This window comes from Watersipora subatra, chromosome 1 (assembly GCF_963576615.1).
Source record: "Watersipora subatra chromosome 1, tzWatSuba1.1, whole genome shotgun sequence".
Taxonomy (NCBI): Eukaryota; Metazoa; Bryozoa; class Gymnolaemata; order Cheilostomatida; family Watersiporidae; genus Watersipora; species Watersipora subatra.
This window is the reverse complement of record NC_088708.1, coordinates 61651548-61668811: the sequence shown is the minus strand read 5'-3', so window position 1 is coordinate 61668811 and position 17264 is coordinate 61651548. Positions and strand designations below refer to the sequence as shown.

The following is a 17264-nucleotide window of genomic DNA, read 5'->3' as shown; positions in this document are numbered from 1 at the left end:
GACTATGTAGTCTACATACAGTATATTACTCTTTAGTTTGTATACTGTATAGTAGCTGTAAGATAAGTTGCTATCTTGTCTACAAACAGTATATTACTTTTTAGCCTGTATACTGTATAGTAGTTGAAGTATAAGTGACTATCTTGTCTACATACAGTATATTTCTTTTTCGTTTGTATACTGTATAGTTGCGGTATTATAAGTGACTACCTTGTCAACATACAGTATAATACTCTTTAGTCTGTATACTTTATAGTAGCGCCTATATAAATTACTAATTTGTCTACATACAGTATGTCACTCTTTAGTCTGTATACTGTATAGTCGTTGAAATATAAGTGACTATATTGTCTATATACAGTTTATTACTTTTTAGTCGGTATAATATGTAGTAGCAGTAATATAAGTTACTATCGTTTCAACACACGGTATATTACTCTTTTGCCTGTACGCTGTATAGCAGCTGTAATATAAGTTACTATCTTGTTTACATACAGTATATTACTCTTTAGTCTTTATGCTGTTTAGTAGTTGTAATGTGAGTGACTATCTTGTCTACATACAGTATATTACTTTTTAGTTTGTATACCGTATAGTACCTGTAATATAAATTACTATTTTGTCAACATACAGTATATTACTTTTTAGTATGTGTACTGTATAGAAGCTGTTATATATGTGACTATCTGGTCTACTTACAATATCTTACTCTTTAGTTTGTATACTGTATAGTTGCGGTGTTTTAAGTGACTGTCATGTCAACATACAGTATATTACTCTTTAGTCTGTTTACTGTATAGTAGCTGTAAGATAAGTGACTATCTTGTTTACATACAGTATATTATTCTTTAGTCTGTATACTGTATAGTAGCTGTAATATAAGTGACTATTTTGTCAACATACAGTATATTACTCTTTAGCCTGTATACTGTATAGAAGCTGTTATATAAGTGACTATCTTGTCTACATACAATATATTACACTTTAGTTTGTATACTGCATAGTTGCGATTTTAAAAGTGACTATTTTGTCAACATGTAGTATATTCCTCTTTAGTCTGTATACTGTATAGTAGTTGTAATATAACTGAATGTCATGTCAACATACAGTATATTACTCTCTAGTCTCTGTACTGTATAGTAGCTGTAATATAAGTTACTATGTTGTCAACGTGCAGTATATTACTCTTTAGTCTGTAAACTGTATAGTAGGTGTAATATAAATGACTACTTTGTCAACGTGCAGTATATTACTTTTTAGTCTGTATACTGTATAGTAGTTGAAATATAAGTGACTATCTTGTCTATATACAGTTTACTACTTTTTAGTCGGTATAATATATAGTAACTATAATATATGTGACTTTCTTGTTTACATACAGTATATTACTCTATAATCTATATACTGTATAAAAGCTGTAATATAATTTACTATGTTGTCTACATACAGTATGTCATTCTTTAGTCAGTATTCTGTCTAGTAGCTGTAATATAAGTGACTATTTTGTCAACATACAGTATATTAATCTTTAGCCTGTATACTGTATAGTAGTTGAACTATAAGTGACTATCTTGTCTACATACAGTATATTACTCTTTCGTTTGTATACTGTATAGTTGCGGTATTATAAGTGACTATTTTGTCTACATACAGTATATTACATTTTAGTCTGTATACTCTATAGTAGCTGTAATATAAATTACTATGTTGTCAACGTGCAGTATATTACTCTTTAGTCTGTATACTGTATAGTAGGTGTAATATTAATGACTACTTTGTCATTATACAGTATAATACTCTTTAGTCTGTATACTGTATACTAGTTGTAATATAAGTGACTATCTCTTCAATATCCAGTTTATTACTTTCTAGTCGGTATAATATATAGTAGCGGTAATATAAGTTACTATCTTGTCTACATACAGTATATTACTTTTTAGTTTGTATACTGTATAGTACCTGTAATATAAATTACTATTTTGTCAACATACAGTATATTACTTTTTATTCTGTATACTGTATAGTTGTTGAATTATAAGTGACTATGTAGTCTACATACAGTATATTACTCTTTAGTTTGTATACTGTATAGTAGCTGTAATATAAGTTACTATCTTGTCTACAAACAGTATATTACTTTTTAGCCTGTATACTGTATAGTAGTTGAAGTATAAGTGACTATCTTGTCTACATACAGTATATTTCTTTTTCGTTTGTATACTGTATAGTAGCTGTAATATCAATTACTATGTTGTCAACGTGCAGTATATTACTCTTTATTCTGTATAATCTATAGTAGGTGTAATATAAATGACTACCTTGTCAACATACAGTATAATACTCTTTAGTCTGTATACTCTATAGTAGCGCCAATATAAATTACTAATTTGTCTACATACAGTATGTCACTCTTTAGTCTGTATACTGTATAGTCGTTGAAATATAAGTGACTACATTGTCTATATACAGTTTATTACTTTTTAGTCGGTATAATTTGTAGTAGCAGTAATATAAGTTACTATCGTTTCAACACACGGTATATTATTCTTTTGCCTGTATGCTGTATAGTTGCTGTAATATAAGTTACTATCTTGCTTACATACAGTATATTACTTTTTAGTCTATATACTGTTTAGTAGTTGTAATGTGAGTGACTATCTTGTCTACATACAGTATATTACTTTTTAGTTTGTATACCGTATAGTACCTGTAATATAAATTACTATTTTGTCAACATGCAGTATATTACTTTTTAGTCTGTATACTGTATAGTAGGTGTAATATAAATGACTACTTTGTCAACGTGCAGTATATTACTTTTTAGTCTGTATACTGTATAGTAGTTGAAATATAAGTGACTGTCTTGTCTATATACAGTTTATTACTTTTTAGTCGGTATAATATATAGTAACTATAATATATGTGACTATCTTGTTTACATACAGTATACTACTCTATAATCTATATACTGTATAAAAGCTGTAATATAATTTACTATGTTGTCTACATACAGTATGTCACTCTTTAGTCAGTATTCTGTCTAGTAGCTGTAATATAAGTGACTATTTTGTCAACATACAGTATATTACTCTTTAGCCTGTATACTGTATAGTAGTTGAAGTATAAGTGACTATCTTGTCTACATACAGTATATTACTCTTTTGTTTGTATACTGTATAGTTGCGGTATTATAAGTGACTATTTTGTCTACATACAGTATATTAATTTTTAGTCTGTATACTCTATAGAAGCTGTAATATAAATTACTATGTTGTCAACGTGCAGTATATTACTCTTTAGTCTGTATACTGTATAGTAGGTGTAATATAAATGACTACTTTGTCATTATACAGTATAATACTCTTTAGTCTGTATACTGTATACTAGTTGTAATATAAGTGACTATCTCATCAATATCCAGTTTATTACTTTCTAGTCGGTATAATATATAGTAGCGGTAATATAAGTTACTATCTTGTCTACATACAGTATATTACTTTTTAGTTTGTATACTGTATAGTACCTCTAATATAAATTACTATTTTGTCAACATACAGTATAATACTTTTTAGTCTGTATACTGTATAGTAGTTGAAATATAAGTGACTATGTAGTCTACATACAGTATATTACTCTTTAGTTTGTATACTGTATAGTAGCTGTAATATAAGTTGCTATCTTGTTTACAAACAGTATATTACTTTTTAGCCTGTATACTGTTTAGTAGTTGTAATGTGAGTGACTATCTTGTCTACGTACAGTAAACCCTACAGGATGAATTCATTCGCGGAGTTATATTTCGCGAAAATTTTCTCTTCATGCATGTTCGCGGATGAATTTATTCCCAGCAGAAAATTGCCACTCTCTAGGAAAAGTTAACTCTATTGCGGCTAGTAATAGATATTCATACGCATGCGCACACCGCGTGTTACGGGTTATATTTAGCTTACAACTGCTAGGCGTTCTTGCTATTCTACAGTAAACAATTTTTGCTGCGTCCAGAGGTTTTCACGAATATTTATCGCTTTGGAGGCCTTCGATAAGCCAACAACTTGTGGTAAGTAATCAGTTTTTTACATGTACTAAATTAGTTGAATTTTACTTTAGCTCTTCGGTAAAACGCAATACTAATTTTTTCCATCCCTACTGCTTCATTATTTGTTTTAGTGTGAGAGAGATTTTTCATCATACACCGAAGAACAATGATTGCAAGGGTGGTAGATGTCATTCTTAGAAGACCAAAAATCATTCAGGGAGGTCTGGATATTGAGGTTGAAGTGACCGCAGCTACTTACGAGAAGAATATATCTGTTTTTAAAAAAGGAACAAAATTGCCTTTACGAGCTCAAATCTTTGGCCAACCGGCAGAACTTTGCAATAGTACGCCACGAGGAGAGCTCTGATGATAACTTCCTTACCAGCCATGTAGTAGCGAAAGAATCTCCTTCAACACCTACCCAAGACGGTGACAGCGACAAAGCTGCTATTACCAAAATAAATAGTCAGAAAGCATCTTTACACGCTAGTATTCACATATCAAGAGTACCAGTTTAATTTTATTGCTAGACAACCGCCATATGGACTAAACTGTTTATATTTAATCCATTCATCGTTTGTAAAATTTTATTTGTATTTGAAACATTTTATTTGTACACTCGAGTTGTTAATAAATTATAATACATATATACATGAAATAAAATATATAATTTGATCATGTTTGCTACAGCGATATCAAGGAGTTGTTGTTGATAAAGGGGTCTAGGTTGACTGGTTGCCTCTGCCAATATTCCTGCCTTGATGAATATTACATTACTACTTGTCTCTAGTTTTCGTAATCAGAGTAGGTTGTTTTATTCTCAATCCGCAGTAAACACAAAAATAAAAAAATAATAACGAGTGTTGAGGAAGTACAAAGACAATAGCTGAAGTATTAGATGAAAGCGATCAGTTTTTAAACAAAAGAACTAACTAATGCAGTTGATTATGGAAAAACGTATCTGCACTGCAAACCAAATACATACCATAATGTCCAGATCAGAATCATGATCGTCCTTGACTTTGGTATTAGTGATTGATGGAGTTGATTCTAATGTAAAAAGACTAGGAGAGCTTTTTTGCTATGCTGAAGTCATGCCGAATAACTTGTAAAAACCTTGGAATAATTGTGTAAAGTTTGACGCAATGGCAATAAAGCTCGAAGCCTGATTTTAATGAAGTTTTGGAACTCGGCTTTGTTTAGTACTTCTGCCTAGCGGCTATTTTCGCGACGACGCCATTCTGCATATCTTGTGACAACCTCGAATAATTTTGTAAATAAATGTGATGCATTGCCAATGGTGTTAGCTCAAAGCTCAGGCAATGATTTTAAAAATGTTTTGGAACTCAATTACGTTTAATATTTACATTAAAAACTAGGCTAGCGATTAGTTTTCAGTTTGATGCAGTAGTTATTCCCTCTTGTGATTAAAAATAGAACTAATTATTCACTGAATTTAATAATTCGCAGGATTGACTGTTCGCGAAATCGCGAATTTTTATGACCAACGAATATTTTCATCCTGTAGGGTATAATCTTTAGTCTGTATACTGTATAGTAGCAGTAAAATAAAATGCTATTTTGTCTACATACGGTATGTCACTCTTCAGTCTGTATATTGTATAGTAGTTGAAATATAAGTGACTATCTTGTCTACATACAGTATATTACTCTTTAGTCTGTATACTGTATAGAAGCTGTTATATATGTGACTATCTTGTCTACATACAGTATATTATTCTTTAGTCTGTATACTGTATAGTAGCTGTAATATAAGTGACTATTTTGTCAACATACAGTATATTACTCTTTAGTTTGTATACTGTATAGTTGCGGTGTTATAAGTGACTGTCATATCAACATACAGTATATTACTCTTTAGTCTGTTTACTGTATAGTAGCTGTAATATAAGTGACTATCTTGTCTACATACAGTATATTATTCTTTAGTCTGTATACTGTATAGTAGCTGTAATATAAGTGACTATTTTGTCAACATACAGTATATTACTCTTTAGTCTGTATACTGTATAGAAGCTGTTATATAAGTGACTATCTTGTCTACATACAATATATTACTCTTTAGTTTGTATACTGCATAGTTGCGGTATTAAAAGTGACTATTTTGTCAACATGCAGTATATTACTCTTTAGTCTGTATACTGTATAGTAGTTGTAATATAACTGACTGTCATGTCAACATACAGTATATTACTCTCTAGTCTGTGTACTGTATAGTATCTGTAATATAAGTTACTATATTGTCAACATACAGTATATTACTCTTTAGTCTGTATACTGTATAGTAGATGTAATATAAATTACTATTTCGTCTACATACAGTATGTCACTCTTTAGTCTGTATACTGTATAGTAGTTGAGATGTAAGTGACTATCTTGGTTACATACAGTATATTACTCTTTAGTTTGTATACTGTATAGTTGCGGTATTACAAGTGACTATTTTGTCAACATACAGTATATGACTCTTTAGTCGGTATAGTGTATAGTAGTTGTAATATAAGTGACTATCTTATTTATATACAGTATGTTACTCTTTAGCCTGTATACTGTATAGTAGCTGTAATATAAATTACTATTTTGTCTACATACAGTATGTCACTCTTTAGTCTGTGTACTGTTTGGTATTTGTAATATAAATGACTATCTTGTTTATATACATTATATTTCTCTTTAGTCGGTATACTGTATAGTAGCTGTAATATAACTTACTATTTTGTTTACATACAGTATGTCACTCTTTAGTCTGTGTACTGTATAGGGGCTGTTATGTAAGTGACTATTTTGTCTATATACAGTATATTACTTCAAGTCTGTATACTGTATAGTTGCTGTAAGATAAATTAATATTTTGTCTACATACAGTATGTCACTTTTTAGTCTGTATGCTGTATAGTAGTTGTAATATGAGTGACTATCTTGTCTATATACATTATGTCACTCATTAGTCTGTATACTGTATAGTAGCTGTAATATAAGTTACTATCTTGTCAACATACAGTATATTACTCTTTAGTCTGTGTACTGTACAGTACTTGTAATATAAGTGACTATCTTGTTTATATACATTATATTAATCTTTAGTCTGTGTACTGTATAGGGGCTGTAATGTAAGTGACTATTTTGTCTATACACAGTATATTACTCTTTAGTCTATATACTGTATAGTAGCCTTAATGTAAGTGACGATCTTGTCTATATACAGTATATTACTCATTAGTCTGTATACTGTATAGTAGCCGTACGATAAACTACTATTTTGTCTACATACAGTATGTCACTCTTTAGTCTGTGTACTGTATGATATTTGTAATATAAGTGACTATCTTGCTTCTATACATTATATTTCTCTTTAGTTGGTATACTGTATAGTAGCTGTAATATAAATTACTATTTTGTCTACATACAGTATGTCACTCTTTAGTCTGTGTACTGTATAGGGGCTGTAATGTAAGTGACTATTTTGTCTGTATACAGTATATTACTCTTTAGTCTATATATTGTATAGTAGCTGTAATGTAAGTGACTATCTTGTCTATATACAGTATATTACTCTATTGTCTGTATACTGTATGGTAGCTGTAATATAAATTACTATTTTGTCTACATACAGTATGTCACTCTTTAGTCTGTATACTGTATAGTAGCTGTAATTTAAGTTACTATATTGTCAACATACAGTATATCAATCTTTAGTGTGTGTACTGTATAGTATTTGTAATAAAAGTCACTATCTTGTCTATATACATTATATTAATCTTTAGTCTGTGTACTGTATAGGGGCTGTAATGTAAGTGACTATTTTGTCTATATACAGTATATTACTCTTTAGTCCATATGCTGTATAGTATTTGTAATGTAAGTGACTATTTTTTTCTATGTATAGTATATTACTCTTTAGTCTATATACTGTATAGTAGTTGTAATGTAAGTGCCTATTTTGTCAACATACAATATATTACTCGTTAGTCGGTTTACTATATAGTAGCTGTAATGTAAGTGACTATCTTGTCTACATACAGTATATAATCTTTTGTCTGTATACTGTATAGTAGCAGTAATATAAAATGCTATTTTTTCTACATACAGTATGTCCCTCTTCAGTCTGTATATTGTATAGTAGTTGAAATATAAGTGACTATCTTGTCTACATACAGTAGACAAGTCAGTAGACAAAATATTACTCTTTAGTCTGTATACTGTATAGTAGCTGTAATATAACTGACTATCTTGTTTACATACAGTATATTACTCTTTAGTCTGTATACTGTTTAGTAGTTGTAATATGAGTGACTATCTTGTCTACATACAGTATATAATCTTTTGTCTGTATACTGTATAGTAGCAGTAATATAAAATGCTATTTTGTCTACATACAGTATGTCCCTCTTCAGTCTGTATATTGTATAGTAGTTGAAATATAAGTGACTATCTTGTCTACATGCAGTATATTACTTTTTAGTTTGTATACTGTATAGTACCTGTAATATAAATTACTTATTTGTCAACATACAGTATTTTACTTTTTAGTCTGTATACTGTTTAGTAGTTGAAATATAAGTGACTATGTAGTCTACATACAGTATATTATTCTTTAGTTTGTATACTGTATAGTAGCTGTAATAAAAGTGACTATCTTGTTTACATACAGTATACTACTCTTTTGCCTGTATGCTGTATAGTAGCTGTTATGTAAGTTGCTATCTTGTTTACATACAGTATATTACTCTTTAGTCTGTATACTCTTTAGTAGTTGTAATATCAGTGACTATCTTGTCTACATACAGCATATAATCTTTCTTCTGTATACTGTATAGTAGCAGTAATATAAATTGCTATTTTGTCTACATACAGTATGTCACTCTTCAGTCTGTATATTTTATAGTAGTTGAAATATAAGTGACTATCTTGTCTACATACAGTATATTATTTTTTAGTTTGTCTACTGTATAGTATCTGTAATATAAATTACTCATTTGTCAACATACAGTATATTACTTTTTAGTCTGTATACTGTATAGTAGTTGAAATATAAGTGACTATGTAGTCTACATACAGTATATTACTCTTTAGTTTGTATACTGTATAGTAGCTGTAATATAAGTTACTATCTTGTCTACATACAGTATATTACTTTTTAGTCTGTATACTCTATAGTATTATAAATTACTATGTTGTCTACATACAGTATGTCACTCTTTAGTCTGTATACTGTATAGTAGCGGTAATATAAGTGACTATTTTGTCAACATACTGTATATTACTATTTAGTCGGTATACTGTATAGTAGTTGAAGTATAAGTGACTATCTTGTCTACATACAGTATATTTCTTTTTCGTTTGTATACTGTATAGGTTCGGTATTATAAGTGACTATCTTGTCTACATACAGTATATTACTTTTTAGTCTGTATACTCTATAGTAGCTGTAATATAAATTACTAGTTTGTCGACGTGCAGTATATTACTCTTTAGTCTGTATACTGTATAGTAGGTGTAATATAAATGACTACCTTGTCAACATACAGTATAATACTTTTTAGTCTGGATACTGTATAGTAGCGCCAATATAAATTACTAATTTGTCTACATACAGTATGTCACTCTTTAGTCTGTATACTGTATAGTCGTTGAAATATAAGTGACTATCTTGTCTATATACAGTTTATTACTCTTAGGTCAGTATAGTTTATAGTAACTGTATTATAAGTGACTCTTTTGTTTACATCCAGTATATTACTCTTTAGTCTATATACTGTATAGTAGGTTTAATATAAAATACTATTTTGTCTACATACAGTATATCACTCTTTATTCTGTATACTGTATAGTAGTTGAAATATAAGTGACTATCTTGTCTACATAAAGTATATTACTTTTTAGTCTGTACACTGTATAGTAGCTGTAATATAAATTACTATTTGGTCAACATACAGTATAAATTTCTTTAGTCTGTATACTGTATAGTAGTTGAAGTATAAGTGACTATCTTGTCTACATACAGTATATTACTCTTTCGTTTGTATACTGTACAGTTGCGGTATTCTAAGTGACAATTTTGTCAACATACAGTATATTACTCTTTAGTCTGTATACTGTATGGTAGCTGTAATGTAAGTGACTATTTTGTCACCATACAGTATATTACTCTTTAGTCTATATACTGTATAGTTGCTGTAATGTAAGTGACTACCTTGTCTATATACAGTATATTACTCTTTAGTCCGTATGCTGTATAGTAACTGTAATATAAGTGATTCTTCTTGCTACATGCAGTATATTACTCTTTAGTCTGTATACTGTATAGTAGCTAAAATAGAAGTGAGTATCTGGTCTATGTACAGTACATTACTCTTTAGTCTGTGTACTGTCTAGTGGCTGTAATGTAAATGACTACCTTGTGTATATACAGTATATGTTTCTGTGGTCTGTATGTTGTATAACATCCAAACACGGGAACTAAGTTTTTCTCTTCCTAATTAAAGTTCGGAGAAAGACAGATGTCTTGATATGCATGTAATAGCTGGAAACCTTGTTTAAATATTGAAGTTTATTGAAGCTTCCATTGATTGGTGTTGCTGGTTGTCCTCATATCTAAATTTCTTGAAGACATTCCTTTTCCAGCTCAATTTTTATCAACCATGAATATTGTACAAAATGCTACAAAATGTTACAACCAGCTTTTTCTGTAGTACAGTTACTATACGCACTATTCTTGTAAGTTACACAAATTAATGTGCTTCAATGCGTAGATTTTGGCGTTTTTATTACAGATTTTGCTCTCTAATTTATACTTGTTTTCATTTTGTTTTCATTTACCTTGAAAAATAAGGTTGCTGCAAACGTCTATCACATCTCCCCAGGTTTTATCAACCTTTTATTGACGCTTCCCTGAGTACTTCATTTCATTGTAGATTTTTCTTTTATTCTAGTAATTAGTTTTCTTTTACACTTCTTCATTTTTTTTGCCTCCTACCACATAGTGAAAATATACACTTTAAAGAATTACTTTTCTTATTTGTTACTGTTCAAGGTTGCCATACCTTTAACCTTTGTAAAATTCCGGTTAAGTCAATTTCTGTATCATTGTAATTTCTTGATAGCTGACTAATAGAAGAGTTTTAGGAGTTAGTGTATGGATTCTTATACAGTTTAATCAGGATTTTACATCACAAACTGTTCTGAAATGTTCTGTGACAATCAAATTGTTTGAATTTCGAAGCAATTTTTTTTCAATCAAAAATATTTTAAATAATGTTAATTTACTTCAAAACTATAAAATAGCTTTTCAACAAGTTTTATAATAGTTTATATCATCAACTACATATTAAGAAACCATATAATTTCTAAAGCACACCAAATCTCTTATGAATCTCTTTCTTTTGGGAAGGTTAGGAATGTGTTAACATGTTGGTAGCCACCTGTATTCTACCTGAATTTTGGGTAAAGTTACGGTAGAATAGGTTATGTATTCTATTAAAATATAAAAAGTTATACTAATCTACTATGCACAACACAATTTTCAGTCATCATGTCCTACACCACAACAAGCATGTCTATTATATACCGTATTTTATCAAAGATAATTAGAGTGTAAATTGGCCATCGACAATAACTATTGGGTATTTCCAGTTTATTCGATGGATGTTTGAGCCATAGTTTTTTCAGCAGTCATAGCAAAAATTCTCTCAACTTTTTTTCCACTTTTTATTGCTCAAATTTTACGTAATTCAAAAAACAATGTGATAATGTAGTTTGTTTTAACCCAAAAAAGCTTCTCTTTTTGCTGAATAGGTTTGGTGTAAAGCACTTAACCACGATGCTTGATGCTTTTTAAGTTTAAAATGTAGTCCAACATTATACTGCACATCTGCTAGACTTTCTTTGCCAAGCAGTATTCAAGACAGGCGGTAAAATAGACAGCTTTCATACTGAAACAGCAAAATTCGGCTCATGGTATATAATGACGAGGGTGTGGTTAAATTCTAGCTAGTTCAAATTATATATCTTTTGATCAAACTGTTTGTTGGGGTACGTAAGTTGAAGTTTGATTGTTTTTATTACTGGCTCTGAATTGGTAAGCCTATTTTATTTCTTTTATTTTAGTATTTTACTTATCATTAGTTTTAATCTGTATAGGCTCACCCATTCCTAACTATACAACTGTGGTCATGCAAACCACACAAAGTACTAGGCATGTGTTCATCACATTGCGCTATGCTTTTATGTGTTACACTATGTTGTTGTATGTACAGAGGGTATTATTATTATAGTGTAAAACCCACATTTTCTGTTATATTGTGGTTGTGTTCATCTGAACTTCATGCATTTCACGAAATGAGATGAGCTCAGCATGAAATTTGGTGGTTATGTATTTTCTGGCATTTTTATCACAGGTTTACCATACAAAGTCTGGTTTCATTGTTACACAGACACCCCTCGCCCATACAGAGCATGACTTTTGGAATATGCTACTCATGAGAGAGTCTGCTGTGATAGTCCACCTTAACAACAATGAGGTGAACCTTTTTAAAGATAGTTTTGTGATTGAGCCTGGTGTAAACACACTTGAACTGCCCCTATGATGGTAGAGTTTATTGCGCTAATAAACATAATAAATGTTCTATGTTTACTAAACTGGTCAGACATCTTATCACATATAATTGTTAGTATTGCATTTACTCGTTACTCTTTTTAAATGCTTCACCCAGTAATATAAAACAAACTCCTTTATAGATTCACAATTATTCCTCTGACTAAACATCATATATTTCTCTTTTCATCACTGAACTAAAACTGAACGTGTATGAACAGGTGTAGAAAGGAATATCTAGAGACTATAAACAGGTGTAGAGATGAATATCTAGAGACTATAAACAGGTGTAGAGATGAATATTTGGAGATCATAACCAGGTTTGGAGATAAATTTACAATTTAATTTTTTCTTTATAATTCAAATCATCTCTACTAAAAGATGTTAATTGATAGTTATTAGAGTAGGTTAATTTGATATTCAGTCAATTTTTCACACAGTGCCAACATCTTGCATCGCTTAAAAGTGATTCCAATGAACAACTTAATTACATTTTTAAACTTTATGTGAAATATTAAATACGGTCTATACTTTACTTGTTACGACATCTTTTACTTATTTTGGTCACTTTCCCAAGTATGTAATTTTTTCAAGTTTTTATCATAATTGCCAATCATCAATCTTCAAAGAGACAAACTTTAAAATTTAGATATGGGGAAAGAGTGAAATAACACTCTACTTTTTATAAACATGAACAATAGCTTTTTCATACGTTATCAAACCATCTCCTGTTTTTAGGATGAGCAAGCATACTGGCCATATGAACCAGGAACCCAGACCGCTATCAGAGACATAACTGTGCAATGTGTACACCGCATTTTAGGATCTGATGGCTGCTCAGAAACAGAACTCTGTGTTGTACAACAAGGAGTAAGGTTTTTGGCATTCATATAGAGATATGGTATTATGGAATTAGGGTTTGTGGGCAGTCTCGGACTTGTAGAACACTACTTCAACCTTTCAGTTGTATACAACTTGCGAATTTTACTCCTGAACTACCAGGCACTATGATAATGTTTAACTTGGCTCTTTTTAACACTGTAGAAGTTAGAGTTGTAACTAGATACCACTTTGAAAAACATTACAGATCTTGGTCTAGAATCTTAATGACTCTTTCACAACTTTCTTTCCGGTATGATAAAGACGGTTTAGACACAAGTTTCATTGCAAAAGATTTGCTCACTTTTAGATCTGTTATCAGACTACTGTTAAGGGCTGACAATTCCTGGTGTCCATTTTATATTGTTTATGGATCTTCATCAACTTCTATTTCCTTCATTAACTCCTCCCTAATTTGTATCTTTTACTACTCTCTCCCTAATGTTTATTTATTTCATTTGCTAACCATTTCTTACCTATTCTACTATTTTTTTCGTGAATTCTACCATTCTCATTTATTTACTGACTTAAAGCTTGTCCATTCACTTTTCTATTGACTACTCTCCGTACCTCCACCTTCCTGACCAATTATTCCATGACCTTTTCTATTTGTTTTTTAGATTTTTCACCTACCAATGAGCACATGATTTTTGCAATTCTTTTTGTCATTATCATTTATTTTAATTTGATCTTTCTACTGTGAATGTTCGTTTGACATTTCTAGTGTGTGCAAATATACTTTGAGCAGCTCACTTCACTCTTACTGACTCTGCATAGATTTTAAGTTTATCTCTGGTTAAACCAGTATATTGGACTAAACTAGGCACCTTCTTTTCCACTCTTAAATGTTTGATAATAATAATAATGTGTTACAACACCTAAATTCTTTCTAATACCTGTTGTGTACCATTAATTATTATCTTTAATGGGATTACAGAAATATTTTGATGTCCTGCTAATTGAGTTGCAATTGCCAAATGGAGAGTTGCCTAACACCACCCAGCTACTAACCCTGTGTCGCAAGATTGAAAGATATGCTTCCTCTTCTCGATATACTATGACTATACAGTGCAGGTATTTTACTAGTTCAATCCTTACTCATAACTATAGAGTGCAGGTATTTTACTAGTTCATTCCTTATTCATAACTATACAGTGCAAGTATTTTACTAGTTCATTCCTTACTCATAACTATACAGTGCAGGTATTTTACTAGTTCATTCCTTATTCATAACTATACAGTGCAGGTATTTTACTAATTCATTTCTTATTCATTACTATACAGTGCAAGTATTTTACTAGTTCATTCCTTAATCATAACTATACAGTGCAGGTATTTTACTAATTCAATTCTTATTCATTACTATACAGTGCAAGTATTTTACTAGTTCATTCCTTACTCATAACTATACAGTGCAGGTATTTTACTAGTTCATTCCTTACTCATAACTATACAGTGCAGGTATTTTACTAGTTCATTCCTTATTCATTACTAGACAGTGCAGATATTTTACTAGTTTATTCCTTACTCATAACTATACAGTGCAGGCATTTCACTAGTTCATTCCTTATTCATTACTATACAGTGCATGTATTTTACTAGTTCATTCCTTACTCATTACTATACAGTGCAGATATTTTACTAGTTCTCTCCTTACTCATTACTATACAGTGCAGGTATTTTACTAGTTCATTCCTTATTCATTACTATACAGTGCAGGTATTTTACTAGTTCATTCCTTATCCATTGCTATATAGTGCAGATATTTTACTAGTTCAATCCTTACTCATTATTATACAGTGCAGGTATTTTACTAGTTCATTCCTTCTTCCTTACTATACAGTGCAGGTATTTTACTAGTTCATTCCTTACTTAAACATTAAACAATGCTAGTAATTTACTTTTTCTCACCATTTCAATTTATTACTAGTGTTAACATCCATCTCTATTACATAATAGCAGATTCATCAATTTGTATTTTAGCAATGGTAGCAGATTGAGTGGCCTGTTTGTGGTAGCCATGAATCTTTTTTTGAGGGTTCGCATCGAACAGGAAGTAGATATCGTTGTGGAAGTTAAGTTGGCCCGGCGGAGTCGACCAGAGTTCATAAATGACTTTGTGAGTACCAAATATATTTTGTGCCTAATGTGATAATAGAGTGCTGTACACAAAACTTATCGTAACGATATTTGATTGCATGCATTAAAAGGTGAACTTCAACTCTATAACTGAAAAAAACTAATTGCGCTAAAACCTTTAGATTTATCTCAGCAAATTAATCTCCCAATACATAATTTTTCAGGGAAGTTTTTGAAAAATAATTGAGATCCCATAAATTGATTTTAATTGGAAACACTAGTTGGTCCACTGTGTGACTTGTATCCAATATCATTGGCCGGTTCAAAAACCTTCAACTAAATTATATGTAATAATGAATTATTTTGTCGTATTATGAACTTTTAGTTTAGGAGTTGCCTGAGGGTGACACGCAAGGAGATACTTGCTGTATTGTAAATTCATCTCTCTAACAGTTTAAGTTGTACAGTACTTGTAATACATTCTTGAGATTGTTGTCAGTTATATTCCTATCACTGGTCTCATAGTAAATAATTCTTGACTACCTTAAGAACTTTCAAAATGTGTTAAATGCATAACCTTGAATATGAGTATTTGATCTCAAGCAAGACCTATTAATCATAGCCTGTATGCTAATTTGGTCTTATTAATAATCTGCTAAATGTATGAATAGGAATACACTTATTTAGATCTCGCAAAAACAATTTTTGCACTCTCCAGCCTGTGCTTAATATCCTGACTCAGAAGTGCAAAATTCAATGACTTGTCGTTCATGTCTGTTGCTCTTCTTTACTTCAGGCATCTTTCAACCTCCTCCATGAGTTTGTTACATCCTATCTCTCAGAGTTCAGCGAGTACTCCAACTTTAAATGACATAATGACATCTAGCACCTGCTCATAGATGCCAAAGCACTGTTATTCCACTTGTATGTGGCACCATTGTACACTTTTGCTTTTTCGTATTTGCTACAAATTGTTGCTGTGTTTTATGGTCATAATTATGTTCACAATCAGACCTGACTTCCAATAGTGAATATGCATATAAAACAGCAACATGAATAAAATATTGCTATTTATGCCAATTATCCTTTTACGATGTTTACTAGCAATTTCTAAACTTGTTCTTATGTAATTTATGATTTCTATCTAAATGTTCAACTATATAACATGCTTTTTGTAGTCTTACATTAATTAAAATATAGCTATGCATGTCATGCTCATACTCGTAGTGTCAATAATTACCAATGGTGGTTAACTATATTTGAGAAAGTAGGTGACTTTGGATTGTAACTAATATAAAATTAGTTGCTCTAGTAAAAACCACTTCCATAGATGTGATTTAACCATCATAACATGAAGTATGACATTAAGCATAACAAATCGAACAACATTCTCTACTTATGAAATCTGTCAAATGTCATAAGTTACTGGTGTCAGTTTTGTGCCAATTAAGTTCTAAGTAGTTCACTTTTCTGATTGAGACATTTGTTAATGCAAGCTCAGTGAATATGACTAGATTGCTGTGGTTGTTGATGGTGAGGTGCATGTGTAGTGCATTTCATCTGTAATTGTGACATCAATTGCACTACTCAGAACTTTCTTACAAGTTGTGAGCAGTTGTTTGCAAAATAAAGCTAACTACCTTATCATATTTCTGG

At 30.7% G+C, this 17264-nt stretch overlaps 1 protein-coding gene across 1 annotated transcript in view; it reads left to right on the top strand.

The window, feature by feature from the left end:
- Positions 1-17264, top strand: part of LOC137394498 (receptor-type tyrosine-protein phosphatase epsilon-like) — a 25352-nt gene extending 8088 nt beyond the window's left edge. Inside the window, exons 3-7 of the mRNA XM_068081224.1 lie at positions 12454-12576; positions 13389-13520; positions 14467-14603; positions 15513-15648; positions 16405-17264. Coding sequence (XP_067937325.1) covers positions 12454-12576; positions 13389-13520; positions 14467-14603; positions 15513-15648; positions 16405-16479 — 603 coding nt within the window. The 3' untranslated portion in view covers positions 16480-17264. The remainder of the gene's footprint in view (positions 1-12453; positions 12577-13388; positions 13521-14466; positions 14604-15512; positions 15649-16404) is intronic.